Source organism: Octopus bimaculoides, chromosome 19 (assembly GCF_001194135.2).
Source record: "Octopus bimaculoides isolate UCB-OBI-ISO-001 chromosome 19, ASM119413v2, whole genome shotgun sequence".
Lineage (NCBI taxonomy): Eukaryota > Metazoa > Mollusca > Cephalopoda > Octopoda > Octopodidae > Octopus > Octopus bimaculoides.
In genome coordinates, this window is record NC_068999.1 from 54,699,307 (window position 1) to 54,718,965 (window position 19,659).

Consider the following 19,659-nt stretch of genomic DNA (forward strand, 5'->3'; position numbering starts at 1 on the left):
TGTGCTTTTGTAGCTCATTCATTCTTTTCTTCGATATCTCCATATCTTCTGTTGAAAAACCTTCAAATTCGGAATCACTGCTTGATAGCATGAAACTCCTCTCCATCTTCAAAGTTGAAAAAAATCAACGCTGCAAAAAATGTGGAAAAAAATCTTCCAAAATTCACTGAGTTCAAATATCAGGCCAAACAATCTCGGAGACAATAGCTCAACTGTTTGTAAAGTGAAATCAGGTGTTTTAACGAATGTATTAACGAGATTTGGGTTCAAATATACATTTAAATAACAATGGGTACGCTCGGCCGGCTTAGTCTTATGAACCAAAAACTTTTTCGGCCAGCTACGGCCGGGTTAGTAACGAAAGGGTTAATATGTTTTACTAAAATTGCTGTTGCTTTTTACAGATATCATCAGAAAACGGTACACTTATATGCTTTTCAAAATTTGGTGGTACACCTAAACTAAAAATATAACTAAAAGCATAGGGAGATTATATTCAGGTTACACCGTGGCACACCAGTGTGCTACAGCATACCGGTTGCATAGCACTGCTTTACACCATCTTGGTTTCATATCATCAAAAGTATACAAACCGCCAGGGTAATACTTACAATAGATTTTGTTTTATCAGGTCTGGTAGTAATTGGAGGGGGTACCTCTTCCTCTTCTTCTTCCTCCTCCTCAGGAGTAGTGGGAGCTGAGTTTTCAGTTTTAGGCTACAAGAACACACATACAAAAAAAAAAAAAGGAAAAAAACGGTGAGCACTCTTGCATTAAACATTAATGTTTAGACAAGTAGAATACCTAATATAAATGGGACAACAGGAGAAGAATACTATGTTGGAAAGTTGCCTTGTGTGGTTATGAGATCCTAGAAGACTGAGATTGATACTATGGGAGGAATGACAAAAGATGTCTCTGGGCAGAAGTTATTGCAATGAAGGGACCAAGAAGCTGTAGGAGTTTATAACGAGTTTTTCAATAAGGAGAATAAAGGAAAACTGCCATGGTTCTCGTCACACACCCGCAAACAGAATTAGATAAGAGCTTCTCCACCCCACAAACACCGATGAATCATGTCAATAGAGTGATATAGAGATTCATCCCCCATGAACAGACATGTTTTCCCAGAAGATCGGAAATAAAGGACACCATTTACATTCTGGTGGCACTGGTTTACAACTGTCATGCAATGTCAAGGCAAAGTGACAAGAACACACACACAAGGCATTAGGAAGGGCATCCAGCTGTAGAAACCATGCCAGAATAGACAATAAAGCCTGGCCTTATCAGCTCCGGTCAAACTGTCCAACCCATGCCAGCATGGAAAATGGACGTTAAATGATGACGATGCTGAAGATAATGATATGCGTAGATATACATGTGCGTGTGTATACATCTTTAACTTTTGTTTCAATTATTTGGACTGTGGTCATGCTGGGGTACGGCTTTCAAGAATTTTAGCCAAACGCATTGACCCAGTGTTTATTTTTCTAAACCTGGCATTTATTCTATTGGTCTCTTTTGCTGAACCACTATGTTACAGGGATACATACCAACACCTGCTGTCAAGTGATGGTGGGGGACAAACATGGACACATGACCGCAACATATATACACAGTGGGCTTCTTTCAATTTCTTACCAAATCCACTAACAAGATTTTAGTTGGTCCAAGGCTAGAGTAGAAGCTTCTAGCCCAAGGTGTCACACTGTGGGACTGAACTCGGAACCACATGGTTGGGAAGCACATGGCTCCAGGTTCAGTCCCACTGCAAGACACCCTGGGCAAGTGTCTTCTACTGTGTCGGAAGGCTAACCAAAGCCTTGTGAGTGGATTTGTTAGACAGACACTGAAATCCTGTCATATATCTATCTATCCATACATGTGTGTGAGTGTCTGTCCCTCACCATTGCTTGATAACTGGTATTGGTGTGTATACATCCCTGTTACTTGGCAGTTTCATAAAAGAGACTGATAGAATAAGTACCAGGCTTGATGCGTTGATGGGCTTCTTTCAGTTTCTGTCTACCAAATTCATTCACAAAGCTTTGGTCAGGTGGGATCTATAGTAGAAGACACTTGCTGAAAGTGCCATGCAGTGGGATTGAACCCAGAACCATGTGGTTGGGAAGCAAACTTCCATCACACAGCCACACCTGCACTTGTACAAAATTATACATGTGTGTGCACGTGTGTTTATTTAGATGATAGCACTTACAAGACTAGTTGTGTGTGTTTTGAATTCACAAGAGTGTATACAAAATGCTTAAATTTATGTCTTATATGTGTAGAGGAGATGAGAGTGAATATTTTTTGACTTGTCAATACTGGTCAATGCACTCTGGAATTGCCTCCCCATACCAAATTATTCTGTGGTATTTTGATTAGTATTGAATAGATGAATGCTATTCACCTCAACTTTACCTTATACATATATAAACACTGAATTTCAAATCTTGTGGTATTCTTACTATAAGAGTATAATACTTGAAGTGTCAGGAATTATTAACAATAAAAGTTGTTCTTCAATAACTGAAGCAAAAATAGATATGCCCCAACACCTACAAATAAATATATACATATATATAGTTACTTACACATATCACAAGAGTGGTTCCAAATTTGTCTGAGAAGCTTGGTCGAACAGAGCTTGAGCTTGAACCTGAGGATGCAAAAGAAGTAAATAAAATCATAAATATGCTTAGTTCATAACTGGATAATCAGAAACCCAACCATAAATCTTTGGATCAGCTTGAACCACAAGGACAGGGATAGGACTATACAGATGGAATGGACAGCTAAGACCACATGGGCAGTGTAGCTAGGACTATATGGATCGAGGTGGCAGTGAAGGCTACAAAGACAATGTTAGTGAGGACTATGGGGGGGGGGCAATTAAGAATCACAAGGACCGAGATATTTTCCATTGTTTGGTTTAACACCACCACCAGGACCCTGAGTGTCTAGGATGAGGATGAGTTTCTCCTTTCCTTCCACTAGTCATGGGTCCTGAAAAGGGTCATGGACACTACCTTCCTTCCCTTGACAAAGTCTTAAAGAAAAATAAAAAACAAGGATAGAAGCTAAGAGAAGACAACTGAATTACCTCCCCTTCAGTAAGTATTTCCTCTCAGTGACCAAACATGCACAATACAAAGACGACCATGACAAAACCTCTCTCCTTAGTGAATAAATCATCCACAGAAATGTTATGGAGTCTAACTATAAAGAAGGTAATGAGAGAAGTTCACTGTTGTGTGACACTTTGGGCAAGTGACTTCTGCTATAACCTCAAGCTGACCAAAAAGTCAGTCATAAAGGCAAGCTTTCCAATATTTTCAGTATCATGATGTATCCAAGGTATTGTACTGCAATGCTTATCCAAGATATGATATCCATATATATATATATATATATATATATCTAAGACATGATATCCTAAAAAGGTTGAGTTGTTAGAATGTGGCATAAAATGTCTTGTGGTATGTGTTTTAGCTCTATGTGTTCTGAGTTCAAATCTCACGTTGGGGAAATTTGCTATTCATATTTTCGGGGTGAATGTACCAGCCAAAGGAGGAAGATTGGTGAAATTGTTACAGGATGAGACAAGATGCCTTGCAATATTTGTTCTGGCTTTTTGCATTCTGACAACAATACTTGTGATAACGCTGGTCTCAAGTTGTATCAAACCCTGCCATTCCATTGGATGACATCAAAAACAGAGAGAGAATAGACTTGTGTGCATAAAAACCTGCATCTTGCAGAGGAACTTTCTAGTTGCAGATCCATCATAGTCTTATGGGATAAATGGAGGCCTTTGATCCCTATAGTTGTTTCAGATGTATTACCCATTATATATTCTGGGCGAGATACTCCCTAAATGTGTCCACACACATTAGATACTTACTACTACTAGACTGTTTAATATGCATATATTTGGATTCTTTTTTCTCTTTTGTAGAGTTATCGTAGTAGTTAAGTACATCAAGAACAGCCTGTGGGTTTTTCTTCTGTTCCAGTTTAGATATATTGGAGTTTTGTAATAACTTCGCCCATGACTCTGGCATGCCCTAGAGAAGAAAAAGACCACAAATTAATAACAATTATTAAAACTTAATTCAATTCAAACATCAACTTTTATGGTTTCATTACTCAAGGAGTTTCAATTTTAATACGATATTAAAAGACACTATCTCTAGTGGTTTTCAACTATATTTTACCTATGGACCCCTCTGATTACTATTTTACCTTGGTGGACCCCATCGCCATTCGATATTTAAGAACTAGCTTTACAGATATTTCTTTCAAAGTTTGTATTTTGTTTTTCACATATTCATGAATCTTTAAAAAACTACTGTGGGTCCCCAAGTTACTATTTGGCTTGCGTGAACCACTGCGCTAGGCAAATATTATCTCCCTTGTTAAGGAACTATTATTAGTCACTAAGGATATGTATGAAATAGTAAAATTGAAATTTCTATAAATTCTTTTTCAACATTTACTGACATTAAACATGCGATGAAAGCTATAGTTACAATATTAACCAAACCTTTCTGTTATACTCCCTCCCTCTCAGTTCTATATAAATCTAAGAAGCCCTTAGCAATGTGTACAATATAGAAAATACGTTCTTCACTCCAGTAACAGAACTACATACATTTTCATAAATTCCCCCACCCCAGCCATCAACTAGTGAAAGTAAAACATTTCATACAATACACGTGTCCCGAAAACGGGAATTGAGTGACAGCGGATTTGTATATTTAAGAAGTTATGAGCAAACGGTGTCTCTTGTTCGATAAACAGAAAACCCGATGCAAAAATCTGCGGTGTGTATGTATATGTGTGTGCGTCTGTACACGCGCGTACGCATACATACTATATTTATCCACACATTCGTACATTCACATGCATCTTACAAAGATATGTGTAAATAAACCGACTTCCGCATGACCTGGCACAATGATGACATCTAGAAATTGAATCGTGTTTGAAACAAGTATCTCGTTCAGGGAGATTTTTTTTGGGGTTAATTAATAAGGACGAGTTGAGTATGATATCAGTGGCGACAAAATAAAATACCAAACAAGGTTAAGTTTGAAATATCTAACTCTTTGGCCTAGGACTGAATATACATGTCAAGTAAAACAGAACATTTATAACGGTGTGCTTTTACATCATACGATTACTTTATTTAAGGCTCTTTGTTGGAGCTTTGAAATAGATTGTTCTTCGAATTTCCATACCTTATGGAGAAGGAAAAGGGTAAAATTTCATTCGTTTTTAAAGTTTCCCAGTGTTTTACACAACGGAAAATGCAATACTGAAAAATAATCGCAAAAATTTCCAAAAATACAAACTCGTCCCCTATTTCCCTATACTTTTCCCATGAGGTAAGGGGGTTTTGGAGGACAGCTATTCCAGCTCCTTTATTAAGAGGAACATTTAAAAAGTCAAAACAACCTATCATGAGAGAAGAGGGTTTATAGTCTGCTTGCAAATTCAAACTAGTGTTATGCATATGATAATCAGTGATAATCGTGTTTAAACGTGTTTGCGTATATAAAATACATACAGTAAATTCTCCTGTGTGAGGGTCGAAGCCGACATGAACGGTGTGCTCGAAGTTCGAGGGGTGTGATATAACTGGTTTTTCATTTTCCTTGATTTTGGCTATCTTGTTGCCTGAAAAATAAAATGTGTATACATATATAGATATAATAATCTCAAATAGCCATTAAACATAACAAAATAACTAGATATAAAGAAATATAAAGCAATATGGTTACAATCAAGTAGGAAATAAAATTACTATTTATAGGAATTCTGAAACAAGGGAGATTAACTGCAATGAAGTCATGGAAGAGATCCATAAGACGAGCCAAAAGAAATATTTAATGTTGAATAGCTAGTCAGGATTAGCTTTCAATGGAGGTTTCTTATCACAACAAAGTAACTTACTCTATCATCTGATAATGACAGTTGTAAACATGAGACCAACAAAACAAAATATCAGACAGCCCAAAATAGATAGGTTGATAACGTGTGGTGGTAACAAAGTCTACCGACGAATGACGACACATAGGAATTGGTAGGAGCAGCCGGGTCTAAGAAAGAACTGAAGAAGAGAAGTGGGTTAATGATTGTGAAAATAGTATAGCAATGCGAGAGAACTAAAGGTGAAAGCTGTGTCAATAGGTCCGAATGTACATCCGTAGTCATCTGAAGATGTGCTATTTTTTGCACTTTACAGACCGAGATGGCTGGCTTCAAACAGTTCAGTCCATCGCCTGTTTGGTTTCCTGTTTGGTTTCCTGTAACTGATCTAATTCTTTTGTTCAGCTCAGCAGAGTTCTAAATATATTTCCGGACATAAGAACTGCAGAAAATACTGACCGATAGCATTTTGTAGAAGAACCATTATCATTGTATTGAATGAACCTTTCGGTGCTCTGTGTCATTCACAATGCTAAATTAAGGGTGAAACATTCTTTGTTCAGAAGTGCTAAACATAAACTCTAAGCCAGTGACACACAACTGTTTTCAGCAGATAATCTACAAAACTCACGAGAAAAACTTAATGGAACAAGAGGGTGTAAATATTTAAAATTTGGAAATTTATTTATGCATTATATAAGATACACAATGTGTGCGTGAGTGTTTATGTCCCCGTAACTTGGCGATTCGGTATAAGAGATCAATAGAATAAGTAACAAGCTTTACAAAAAGAAAAAAAAAAATACTGGGTCGATAAGTTCGACAAAAGTTCTCTAAGGCAGTGCCCCAGCATGGCTGCAGTGTAAAGACGGAAACGATAACAGATACATGTCAATTTACTCTTAATTGACTTAAGTTTTAAATTGTCTTCTGAAAAATTCTTGACTTCCACAGTCTTAAGAAACTTGCTGTAGATCATCAAAACATTGATAGGGGTATTGATGGTCCAACTGGACTATGTTGTAGATAGTTAAAACCATTGGTCCATTAAAACAGAAGATATGTAACGTGCAGGCATGTATAACTTATGACTGAGAAGTTAAGAAGTTTGTTTCGCAATCATGAAGTCCCAGATTCTATCTCATTGTCTGGAATATTAAGCATGTATCCTCGACCATAATCGTGTGTCGATCAAAGCATTACGGGTGAATTTGAATAGATGGTATCCCGTGGAATGGACCATAACTGTAAATGCAAACCTATTCGTTACAACTAATACGGCAGATAACTAAATCTATTAAACTTATATTTAAAACTATATTTGTACTCAGTATGTAGAACACGCTGCCAAGGAACTTTCTCCTTTATCTATATTGTTAATATTATGTTTCTTAAATGAGGTCTAATAAGACTGAAACAGGTCGAACTGGCTTTAGATGTACTCCCATTTATAGTGTTTAAAAAAATTTCTATCAACTGATTTAAGAGGGTTATCTCCATTGTCCGCTTTTGATTTAAAATACTAATAGAGGGAACTTGTCTTAATACAAGTTTTGTAACTTATCATTCGAGTTAGCAGGATCGTTAGTGCATCGAACAAAATGCTTAATGGCATTTCTCCCGGCTTTACGTTCTGAGTTCAATTTCCGCCAGTCGACCATGCCCTTTCATCCTTTCGGGGTCGATAAAATAAGTACCAGTTGAGAACTAGAGTCAATGTAATTGACTAGCACTCTCCCCTAAAATTTCGGGCCTTGTGCCTGTAACAGAAAGGCTTATTGTTATCACGTATTTAGTGGTTAGAACAGTGCCGACGTCTTTTCTCACTACCATATTTGATGAGAGAGCGCGGGGATTAAAAGGGACCGAGATTGGGAAGTAATTGAGCTTTATCTAACATGAACAACTATTCAAACAATTTATATTTGACTATTTATTCAGCACACACATTACTATTACTGAGACATATGTCATGTCTAAAACACCTTGAACACCTTTGTTGTATTTTTTAGCTCAGGTCATTCACTCTAACCGAAGAGGCATTCCATATGTAACCATGCCTATTTTCGGCGGATTATGACAGACTGCATTATGTAATGTCTCATTTCCTAATGTAAGTTGGTAGCTGTGTGATTCGAGGAAGATTTGACTGTTGGTGTGTATGTGTATAAAAGCAAACAAAGATGTCTTATAGATGAGGCAGATAAACTCGATTACCACTGAAAACTTTTAACTCATTGTTTTCTGATGAAATAAGTCGCCCGCCCATACACACATTAAAAATGTTAAATGACATGTTAAAGGAAAAATGAGAAACCAAGAATAAATAAATAAGATAATAACAAAAAATAGATTTTATCTCCTTCCATAGAGGTAATAGCATAATAGTTATCGAACCCTCAGCCATCAGAAACAGCTTCGAAACAAAAAAGACGAACAGCAATGGTTAGTTTGTGATGAGACGTGATGGTAAAGTCGAAATAAAGCTAAATAAACACACACACACACACGTAAGGTAATCATTAACTAAAGCGGCGTCAATTAAAATGAAACTAATAATAATAAAGGGAAAGTACAAAAATAACTTGTGTAACCTAAAATGACTCAAACGAATGTTTAAAAATAGCCTATTATTATAGATTAGGTAATTATTGTAGACTGTTTTCATTTCTCAACACTATCGTTTAGTTAACTTATTAAACCGAGCAGTGTTGAAAATACTTTTATTTTTTAAATCATTACTGTTAGTTTAATTAGTTAAATTCCGTGTGCGTGCGTGTGTGTGTGTGCATGCAATGTCTGTGTGGGGAAAAAGGAACCTCATCACTACCACATTCTATTCCACCACATTTTACTCTACGAATTCTACAAAAAGTTACTTAATGAAAGGTTTGAAGGAGATAATTAACAGTCTTGAATTGCCAAGAGTGGAGCACAGTGAATTTGAAAGATTCGACTCTTTGGTTAAAGCAACATTTATGCACTACAGTTCTACACAGTAACCACCACCACGACCACCAACAACACCACACAACATGTATTCTACACAATCGTCACCTAATAGATAACTAAAACACAATTCACAATAAATATGTAAAAAGTATCACCTAACGGAAGAAAAACAAAAAACAGTGTTCAACTCACACAGCAAATGTTCTACATTACAAGCTGACAAGACATACCAATAAGACCAGAAAAACAATTCCTACAAAACAGAACACGCAGCATAAAGACTATTGAAAACATTGAATTAATCGTTGATGATAATGATCCCTTTAATTGCCCACTAGGGTAGCTGCCCACCGACTTGGTTAGGTAGATCATAGCCGTAACCACTGACCCCTATTTCTTTAGAATGGTGCTGATTGTCTCCACTTCAATAGCCCTCTTGGTTCACCCAGTTGAAAAGTTCCATTTTCTGCAGTAATGGCTCAAGAGCCAGCATGTACAGAAGAAGAGAGAAGGGGTAACTTAGTGGAATGGGACATATGATGTGAAATAGTTCTGGAAGTTGACTATTTACTTTGACCACCGAGCAAGTGTTGCAGTGCCCTAGAATGAACCAATCACCTAAAATCTGTCTGAGATGGCTTCCAAATTGACCAGGGTCCCAGTGAAGCCAACTTTGTTCCCAATCCACTCTATGATGTATTGCACAAAGCAGAGGTTATTGTGGAGCAACCTCTATTTCTTTCTACTGCTAGCTTTTTGCCAAATGTTACGATTTTGACCTAGTTGCCCTATGTTGATTGCTGCCTAACCAATTCACGAACTTGGTCCCTGTAATTTTTGCAAACCAGTAACTTTCAACAAGTTCTTGTTTCTGGGTCTAATCTAAGTCAACCAATCAGATAACAAATGTGTAGTTTATGTAGTCAGCTAGTTTTTAACTGTGGACATCCTACACTATCTATTCACTGGCCTAACAAATACTTTATCTAGATTCAATCCACATGACCTGCTGTGGTTGTTCCATGTCCACACTGGCACGACAAAGAAATCCAGTCAATACCTGTCAGGCAGTTAGAAAGATTTTCAAGGCTTTTGCACCTTTTCCTCCTATGTGTCACACCACCACCCACTGTTTCGCCAAGTGTATAAAATGTAGTTCCAATTTGCCACTAATAGTAGATATCAGGATGTCTCGAGGAAAGCTCCTAGACATTTGAAGAAATTGGTACAATAATTTATCAGCCCCAAAGGAATGAAAGCAAAGTTGACCTTGGTAGGATTTGAATTCTGAAGGTAAAGACCCAGGAAGGTGCATGGTCCAGTGATGGGCTCACAGTTATGAGGTAGTGAGTTCGATCTGCGGACTGGGTTGTGTTGTGTTGTTGAACAAGACACTTTATTTCATGTTGCTCCAGTTCACTCAGCTGCGACGTCACAGGTGCCAAGCTGTATCGACATTTGCCTTTCCCTTGGATAACATTGGGTGTGGAGAGGGGAGGCTGGTAAGCATGGGCGTCTGGTCTTCCATGAACAACTTTGTCCAGACTTGTTCCTTGGAGGATAACTTTCTAGGTGCAATCACATGGTCATTTATGACTGAAGGGGGTCTTATACTTATTTAGTGATGATGATGATTTTATTTATTTGCCATAAGAGTGACAGATGTAGAGAACGTTACACGACAGGTTACAAAATAATAACTGACAGAAATGGAAAAGTGATGTTAGTAACTGGATCCATACAGATGTCATTTTGTTATGAAAAAGCTGTTGTTGTTGCAGTTGTTAATTTGAGGTTAGATGAGGAGTCATCAGCCATTATACTATTTCTCAGTTGCAAATTGACAACATATTCTAAGCACAGATCAATCATTCAATGTTTATCCATATACTTATAATAAAGAAAGTAACACTAATGGAATAAAGATGTGTTGATATATTTATTAATATATGGAAGATAATGACACTGAGATGTTGAAAAAAAAAACCCTGTCTGCGATGTGGTGGAGATAGTTTTTTATCTCCTTAGATCTGAATAACCATTGTAACAGCATAGAAGTTGCAGTTGAGAACCAACTAAGGCAGTTCCATAAAAGAATGAAATTACTGGTAGACTGGTAGTTTTTTTCCCCAAAACTATTTTAAACACAGAAAATATATTTTCAAAGATGAAACCATAGCCATTATTTCCAAGCAAGTGCCATACTTTTATTAATTGTTTTAGATGTCTATGTAATGACGAGTAGACATAGACAAGTCTTCCCACCCCTTGACCCAGCAGAACATTGGGGATGTGACAGCTGGAGGGATAAAGAGTTGCATTGTGCTATACTGTTACTCATTTTCATTTGACTTGACAGGAGCCACAAGAAATGAAGGGCTTTGCTCAAGGACACAATGCATTGCCTAGACCAGTAATTGAAGGATATAAACCATGTATAGGAAACAGATTTGGTAAAGGATTAATATTGGCATTTGAAAAGATTTAAGGAAACACAAAGACATTCATTGCTTTCTGCTGATCTAATAACTATGATAATGATTTCAAATTTTGGCACAAGGCCAACAATTTCTGAGGAAGGGGTAAGTTGATTATTCTGGTACTTATTCCACCGACCCCAAAAGGATGAAAAGCAAAGTTGATCTCGGCAGAATTTGAACTCAGAACATAAAGACGGATGAAATGCTGCTAAGCATTTTGCCCAGCATGCTAACAATTCTTCTAGCTCACTGCCTACTGCCTTTCTAACGATTATAATGATGCCATGGGTTCATGATTCATGTTACAATTATTGTTTTCTCCAAAATCCACATGCAGTGCTTCCCTTGGCACAGCCTGCTTTGGTGCCACTTAAGGCTTCTGACAGTCAAAGTTAGGTATGCATCTGACTTGTGGAAGCAAGCATTTAGGCAAAGTTTTTTGAGGAAACTGGCAGTTGTCCAAGTATGCAAATCTCTCCTTTCCACAATACTAATATTAATCCAAGGAAAAGGCTTCTGACTTCAACTGATACAGCTTGATGTCAGTGTCATCACAAGCCCTGCTGTCAGAATATAAAAAAACTAGAACAGCCACTTTACTGGATCCTCTAACAGCTCTGCTAATCCACTTCCATGGATTGGTCCCTTTTCATCAATCCTGAAAGAATGAAAGGAGAAGCAGAGCTCAGCAGGATTTGAACTCCAAGAGTAGAGAGCTGGAATGAATACTGCAAGTGAGGGTGAAGAACATTTACATGATACTTGTTTCAATCACTGGACTGTGACCATGCTGGAGTACTGCCTTGAAGGGTTTAGTCAAACAAATTGACCCCAGTGCTTGTTTTTAAACCTGAAACTTATTCTATCATCCTCTTTTACTGAACTGTTAAGCTACAGGTATGTAAACAAACTAACACTGGTTTTCAAGCAGTGGTGGTGGTGGGGGACAAAGACAAATATATAGACACATGATGTGATGAGATTCCACATAGTTTCCATCTTCAAAATTCACTCACAAAATACTGGCTATCTTCCACAAACATGCTCCCAATCAGAGACATAGATGTTCATAAATTCGCAAACATACATGCTTACACATCAACCACAAACATATGCATACATACACACATGCTTACATGCATGTGCATGCGCACACACACACACACACAAGTTCACATACAGACATGCACACTCACCTAACAAAATAGCTTGTAAATAATCACACTGAAAATATTCAAAAAATATTTTAAAAATCTGGAAATGTCGTAGTGGTGGTGAGGGTGAGTGGAATTCAGTGTTTATAATAAAAACTGTACACCATATTAAACTAATGTAGAAGTGGTTAAGTACAGCATAAACACTACCACCAACAATAGCTCAGAGAGAGAGAGAGAGAGAGAGAAAGAAAGAATGAATGAATGAAAGAGGAAGATACTGTGGCTGAATTATGCACTGTTGGTGTTACATGAAGGAAGTGAAGGGTTTTCGAAAATAATATAAGCTCTGCATGGGTGAAAGTGAAATGGAAGACTGGAAAAAGCAGAGAGGCTTGTGCTGTGCTCACACTCCAGGTGATGAGGGGAGAACCAACGGCTGTCAGTCAACACTGCAAGAAGACGCGAGGCACAGAAGGTTTACTTTATGGCAAGATCAATAATTATTTAACAGAGTAGAACAGAGCAAAGAGTATGCCCTCTTTGTTTCTCTTTAATCAATTCCTTTGCAGAAATTAATGAATAGGAGTGAACCCTTCAAAGGGAGCATGTGAAGGAGAAACAGTGAAGAAACCATACACACACACACACACACACACACACAAAAGTAGGAGTGGGGAAAGAAATTCAACGAAATCCTGAGAAAATTAAATTTCATGGCTTAAAACTGTTTTATTAGGTTAATTCCAACGTCAAGAATATCTCTGAAGTAGTTTCGATTTGGAGGTTGTTAAATGGGGAAAAGTTACCCCCCCCCCACTCCTTACTGCAGCCTTTTCTTTACTGAAACCTTGTTTGAATATTTGAACATTAAATAAGGAACCAAACTGCTGTTCTCTGTCTGCAATGACTAATGTCCTATTTACTGCTGCTGCAGTTGTTGGCTCCTTTACTTAGCAGTAACTGATTAGATGTAAGGACAAGGGAGAAAGTTTTAATCAAAAACATGGAACAGAAAAATACAAAATAAAGGAAGCAAATATCATATTGTAGTAGGATGCATTCAGAAGCCATAAAACACACACAGCTCTCACAAAACATAAATCGCATGCACGCAGGGAGTTTTAAACATTTTACATCCAAGGGCCAAGCTATATGTAAATTTGTGCAATTTCTTCCTTGCTCAATTAGTTAAAAGTGGAAGGATTAATTAACACAAGACAATTTTTTTTTTTAAGAATGGCATGGAATAAATAGAAAACTCCTACATTTCTCACTCACAGCTTCTGAGAGGTTAATGAGGAAAAATACAATAAGTTATATATCCTAAATTCTGATTTGAAAAAAAAAAATTCAAAAGTAACCCTTTTGTTACCATATTTCTGTTGAAATATGCTGCCTTTCTTTCGGTTGATTCTGAAATTAATTAAGAATTTAGTAAAAAAACAACTCAGCATAAACTGGTCTTTGAAACACAAATTGAGATGAAATTTTAATGGAAGGCGTTAACTTAGACCTCTTCAAAGCAGGAAAACCTTGTATAAAAGATCACTCTTAAACAAGAAAACTGAGGACAGCCCAGTGGCCTGTGTTGCTATTCTTCAGAATTTCATTAAGGTGTACTACACCCTAGATTAAATGATTGCTTGTGCAGACACTGGGTGCAGGAAATTTTGAAATGTTCAAGGGTTTCCATTAGTAACTTGTATGAGTGAAGTAAAAGAGCTAAACACTGCCTACTTTGATAATAATAACTTTGTGACCACTGCACGACCCTTTCCTATATGTTTTAGGACAGGGAAATTAAATTTCTAAAAATAATTCTTCCTTACTGGAGTTCTTTTGCAAAAGATCTGATGTTTTCAGCTTAATAGGTATTAAATGTGTGTGTGTGTGTGTGTGTGCATGACAGATCCAATGATAAGGCAAACGCCAAGCTAATACTGAAACTAATTGATCTTGTAATTACTAAATTCTTGACAAACTGACACAACAAACTAAAACCTTGAATTAGATCCAAATGATTGATAGAGTAAGTACCAAATGGTTTACTTTAAAAAAAAAAAAGAAAAGAAAAAAAGTACTGGGGTTGATAATTTGTTCAACTAAACCCTTCAACAAGGTAGTGCCATGGCTGCAGTCCAATGAGTGAAATAGATAAAAGATTAATGGTAAATATTCAGATTTGTAAAATGCCATGCCATCCATGTTGAAACAACAAAGGAAATATGTTAAGAGATAAATGTGAAGGTTAGTCAAGCAGTTAGAGTATCGGGCACTAATTGAAGGAGTTAGTGACCAGTACTTAGTCACCCACGCTATATTGTGTTGGTGGTCAAAATAGCTTTTAACACCCAACAGCCTACACATCTATAAAAGTAGGTGCAACAGCAGAGAATTACTAAGCAGAAGCAGCTGGTTCAGTATCCAGAAATGAGCTGGTTTGTATATGATAAGTCATAAGCTACTTGGTTTGTATATGATAAGTCATAAGCTACTTGGTTTGTATATGATAAGTCATAAGCTACTTGGTTTGTATATGATAAGTCATAAGCTACTTGGTTTGTATATGATAAGTCATAAGCTACTTGGTTTGTATATGATAAGTCATAAGCTACTTGGTTTGTATATGATAAGTCATAAGCTACTTGGTTTGTATATGATAAGTCATAAGCTACTTGGTTTGTATATGATAAGTCATAAGCTACTTGGTTTGTATATGATAAGTCAACTGTGTTGTACATAAGTCCTAAATCAGTTGGTTCTTTTCATTTCTACCACCACAACCACCATCTTCATAGTAATAGATTACCCTAAAAACAAAAAGAAGGAAAACAAGACAAGAAATCTAATAAGTTCAACTGACTCTAGTTAGTACCCAATCATGTAATAAGGTATCTATCAATTTTGTTGTTGTCATTGTTAGAGATGGTGATGGTGTCATAACCAGCATGTTTATTTTAAACAATCATGGCATCACATCACTTTTTCAAGCCACTCTTCACGACTTCAAGGCCGTTGCTTTGAGAAAAATCTACTTAAGATACACATGTGACATGATGGACAAGCTGAACAAATTTGGAGATTAATTAAGATGATGTTTATGTCCTTATATGGAAATAACCTGGTTGTACATACCTTTCCGCATCTCCGTAATCTATATTTTTCACTTGTTTCAGTCATTAGACAGTGGACATGCTGGAGCACCGCCTTGAAGAATTTTTAATTGAAGGAATTGACCCCAGTAATTTTATTAAAGCTTGGTACTTATTCTATCAATCTATTTTGCTGAACCACTAAGTTACAAGGACATAAACACACCAACACCAGTTGTCAAACGATGGTGGGAGGACAAACATGGACACAAAGACACACATACACAAACACATGATGAGCTTCCTACAGTTTCCATCCACCAAATCCACTCACAAGGCTTTGGTCAACCTGAACCTAGAGTAGAAGACACTAGCACAAGGTGCCATGCAGTGGCACTGAACCTCAGAAGCATGTCGTTGGGAAGCAAGCTTCTTACCACAGTCACACTGGCGCCCTCTACGTATATGATGATCATCATCATCGTTTAACGTCTGCTTTCCATGCTGGCATGGGTTTGACTGTTTGACTGAGGACTGGTGAAACCAGATGGCTACACCAGGCTCCAATCTGATCTGGCAGAGTTTCTACAGCTGGATGCCTTTCCTAATGCCAACCACTCCGAAACTGTAGTGTAGCTTTTATGTGTCACCGGTACAAGGGTGAGTCAGGCGGGTACTGGCAACGCCACCCTCAAAAGTGCTTTTTGAGTTGTGATCCTTGTACTGGTGGCAGTTTCTGCATCGCCCACCAGACAAGGGATCGGGGGACCCTGTCAAAGGTTTTCTCCCAGTCCACAAAAGCCAAGTATAGGGGTTTATCTTTGGCTAGGTATTTTATATATAAATATAATTGGAAAAATCTGGAGTCAACAAGAAGGAGTACGGTTGAACATCTATTTTTCAGTCACTACAATTGTTTCTACGCAATGAAGTTTTCTAGGCATGTAGGTGCTTGAAAAATAATTGTCCAACCATACTTCTTGTTGACTCCAAATTTTTTCAATTATCTATTCACACATGAGAGATGTTCAAATGCAAGCCTGGAAGTATGTCTAATACTGCTACTGGATAGCACAGGGTGAAATCTGAAGGTGGATGAGCTTTATACTGTACTCTACTATGTTCTTAACAGAATATACCATAAATAATAATATATATAAGTGTGTGTGTATATGTGTATATATATATATATATATATATATATATATATATATATATATAAGATTCAGGTGAATATGGTACTTATGTTGAGGCACCAGAATTTAGTACAGTATTACCCATACAATTTCAAAGTAAGGTGATTAAAATCAAAATAAGCAACAAGGATATCCAGAGGTAATGCAGTACGATCGTTTCATGCAACACCATTTAATTGAACAATGCAATCATTACATCAATTTAAAATGCAGAGCAATCCTCAGCTGCACAGAGACAAAGAATTTAATTAAATTAGAACAGATAGACACATTAGTATAATTAGACCTAAAATCTCCAAGAAGTTAAGGAGATAGACAAAGAACATGTTGTCTCTACTACAACATAGAAGTCCTCAAGTCCTTCCATGGAGTATCAATTAACTTGACTCAATGGCTTTTGCCGAAGCAGATCACTAGAATTTCTTCAAAGTCATGACTTTTACAAAACCACTTGTCAAACTTACAGTGCTGCTTCTGTTACTGATGTTGTTGTTTACATCAGTGCACTGAAGCTACTTGGTGTCACCAATTCACAAGTGGTGTTTTTACTTGTTTTTAAGATAGCAGAGTGCCAAATGAGGGAAATCTTGGCTGCTATTCGTAGCAGATCGAACAACCACATAGAGGCATCTATGTAGCTGCAAACAGGTTGAGTTCAGTATAAAACTGACTGTCCTTATTTCAGAAACTGTTGAGATCACTGAAACATTGCTAAGTGGTAAAGTGTGCAGTAAAAAGAGAACAATGTGGAACAACATCTGGGATGGCCAGTGGTGCTTGTATTCAATCATCAACATTCACAATGGGCAAACAGGAAAGAGGAGAGGTCCGATTTTACAGAGATAACAAACAGTGAAATGCTTCAGTCTGGTCAATATACGTATTGTTGTTGTTGTTAAAGATTCTAAGAGACTTCTGTTGAACAAAGATAACATTCATAGACACTATAGAGGAGACACAATGAAATATTGGCTACAAAAATACAATCTATTTCAGAATGGATGGTACAAGTGGCTGGGAAATCACATTCTAGAAAATGTTAACATAGATGTTGCTGTGTTTAACCACAGAGCAGCAGATATCTTGTCTTTCATACATAGTGTATCCAAGATACGATACATTATCTAATGTGTGCATGTGTGTGAAGGAGGGAGGAAGAATGTGAGAAGCAGACAACTCCAAGATGCAACCCTCAAATCCATAGTTCTGAATATGCCATTCTTCCAATTTGAGCACTATGTTGTACATTCCTACATACACTTGGTTAATTATATGTTATGCAGTGTTGCAGTCTGGGCACGTTATATTCTTTCCAATACCCAAATGTAATGTTTTCTTTGGGTCCATGACTGCCAGCCTTCTTACTGTATTTGTTGGTGTCATTGTTCAACAATATGTTGTTTACTCACCATCCACCAACCTCCCACAATACTATGTCACACTTCCTAATCAATTTGTCCTCGTCATGACCGGAGAATGAAAAAAACAACCAACTCTTCAGTTATATATAAATCCACTTCAACTTTCCACAATATCATTCTTTCACCACCATCAACCCTTCTCTTTGTCATAATATAACAAAATAATATCTACTGCTTATGATCTGATAAAATCAGTTTCAATTGATGAATCCACAATAGAAAATTAGAAAGGGAAAGAGAACAGATATGTTATATCACATTTTGTGCACAATGGTGTGGTTGATTACCGGATTCTAACAGGCCCTGCATTTATGAAAGCAAAGATGTAACTCAGGCTTGACAAATACTGCAAATGCACCAGTTTATTTTCCTGTCAATGTTTATGTCAGTTGCCAACATAACACTAGAAACACACACACACACATATGCACAGTCTTTCATCTTTTACTTGTTTCAGTCATTGGAATGCAGCCATGCAGGTGCACTGCACTGAAGGGTTTAGTTGGACAAATTGACCCCACTACTTCATTTTAAGCCTGGTACTTATTCTATTGATCTCTTTTGCCAAACTACTAAGTTACAGGAAGATAAACCTACACCACCAAATAACAGTGAAGGACAAACACACACACACAAGTGCACAAGTGTGTGTATGTGTGTCAACGTTTGAATATTCAATGCTATCCACTGCCAGAGTGAAGTAGTGCTGATTGACAATCTTTGTTGATGTTATGACCAGTTGCTGTGTGCTTTTGAAAGCCTGTGAAATATATCCCTCACTTGAAAAACAAGTAAAGGGTTAATAACAGGAAGAATATTTAGCCATACACTCCAGCAACAAATAAATCTCTGTCCAAACCCATGCAAACATGAGTAATATGCATGGTAAACAGCATCGCCACCCTGATTTAGCATTAATATGCCATACTGGTATGGGTTGAACCACACATATATATATCTATATGTAAGCAAGCACAGACATTATGGGCTAATAAAGAGTTTTCATCTACGAATCAAACCAAGACACTTGCCTATAATAATTTACAATTGAATGAAACACATAACAAGTACATGAAATGAATTTCCTAACTTCACACTCTTGTGACAGTAAGTTTTTCTCAGATCCAACACTGTGTGAATTCCCTGGAGAAAAAAAACAGTCATAGTTTCAATGCTCTCATTCAGGAAAACATTATCAGTGGGGTTTATCAATTACATGTTACAGTCATTAGACTGTGGCCATGAAGGGTTTAGTCAAACAAATTGACCTCAATACTTAATCTATTAGTCTCTTTAGTTGAACTACTAAGTTATGGGGGCAAAAAATAAACCAACACTGGTTGTCAAGCAGTGGTAAGGAACAAGCACACTCTCCATTACCATCATATATATATATATATATATATATATATATATATATA

General features: G+C 37.0%; 1 protein-coding gene across 10 annotated transcripts in view; it reads right to left on the reverse strand.

The window, feature by feature from the left end:
- The window catches only part of LOC106875408 (serine/threonine-protein kinase PAK 1), a 189,948-nt gene that overhangs the window by 18,167 nt on the left and 152,122 nt on the right, over positions 1-19,659 (reverse strand). For 8 of the 10 annotated variants that reach the window (XM_014923521.2, XM_014923522.2, XM_014923523.2 and 5 more), the window contains 4 exons: positions 5,579-5,688; positions 3,911-4,073; positions 2,601-2,674; positions 612-716 (listed from right to left, as the gene is read on the reverse strand). In XM_014923521.2, the coding sequence (XP_014779007.1) occupies positions 612-716; positions 2,601-2,674; positions 3,911-4,073; positions 5,579-5,688 (452 nt within the window). Of the gene's footprint in view, positions 1-611; positions 717-2,600; positions 2,675-3,910; positions 4,074-5,578; positions 5,689-5,964; positions 5,986-19,659 lie in introns of those variants that run through there. The other 2 variants (XM_052974728.1, XM_014923520.2) reach the window with 2 other exon arrangements.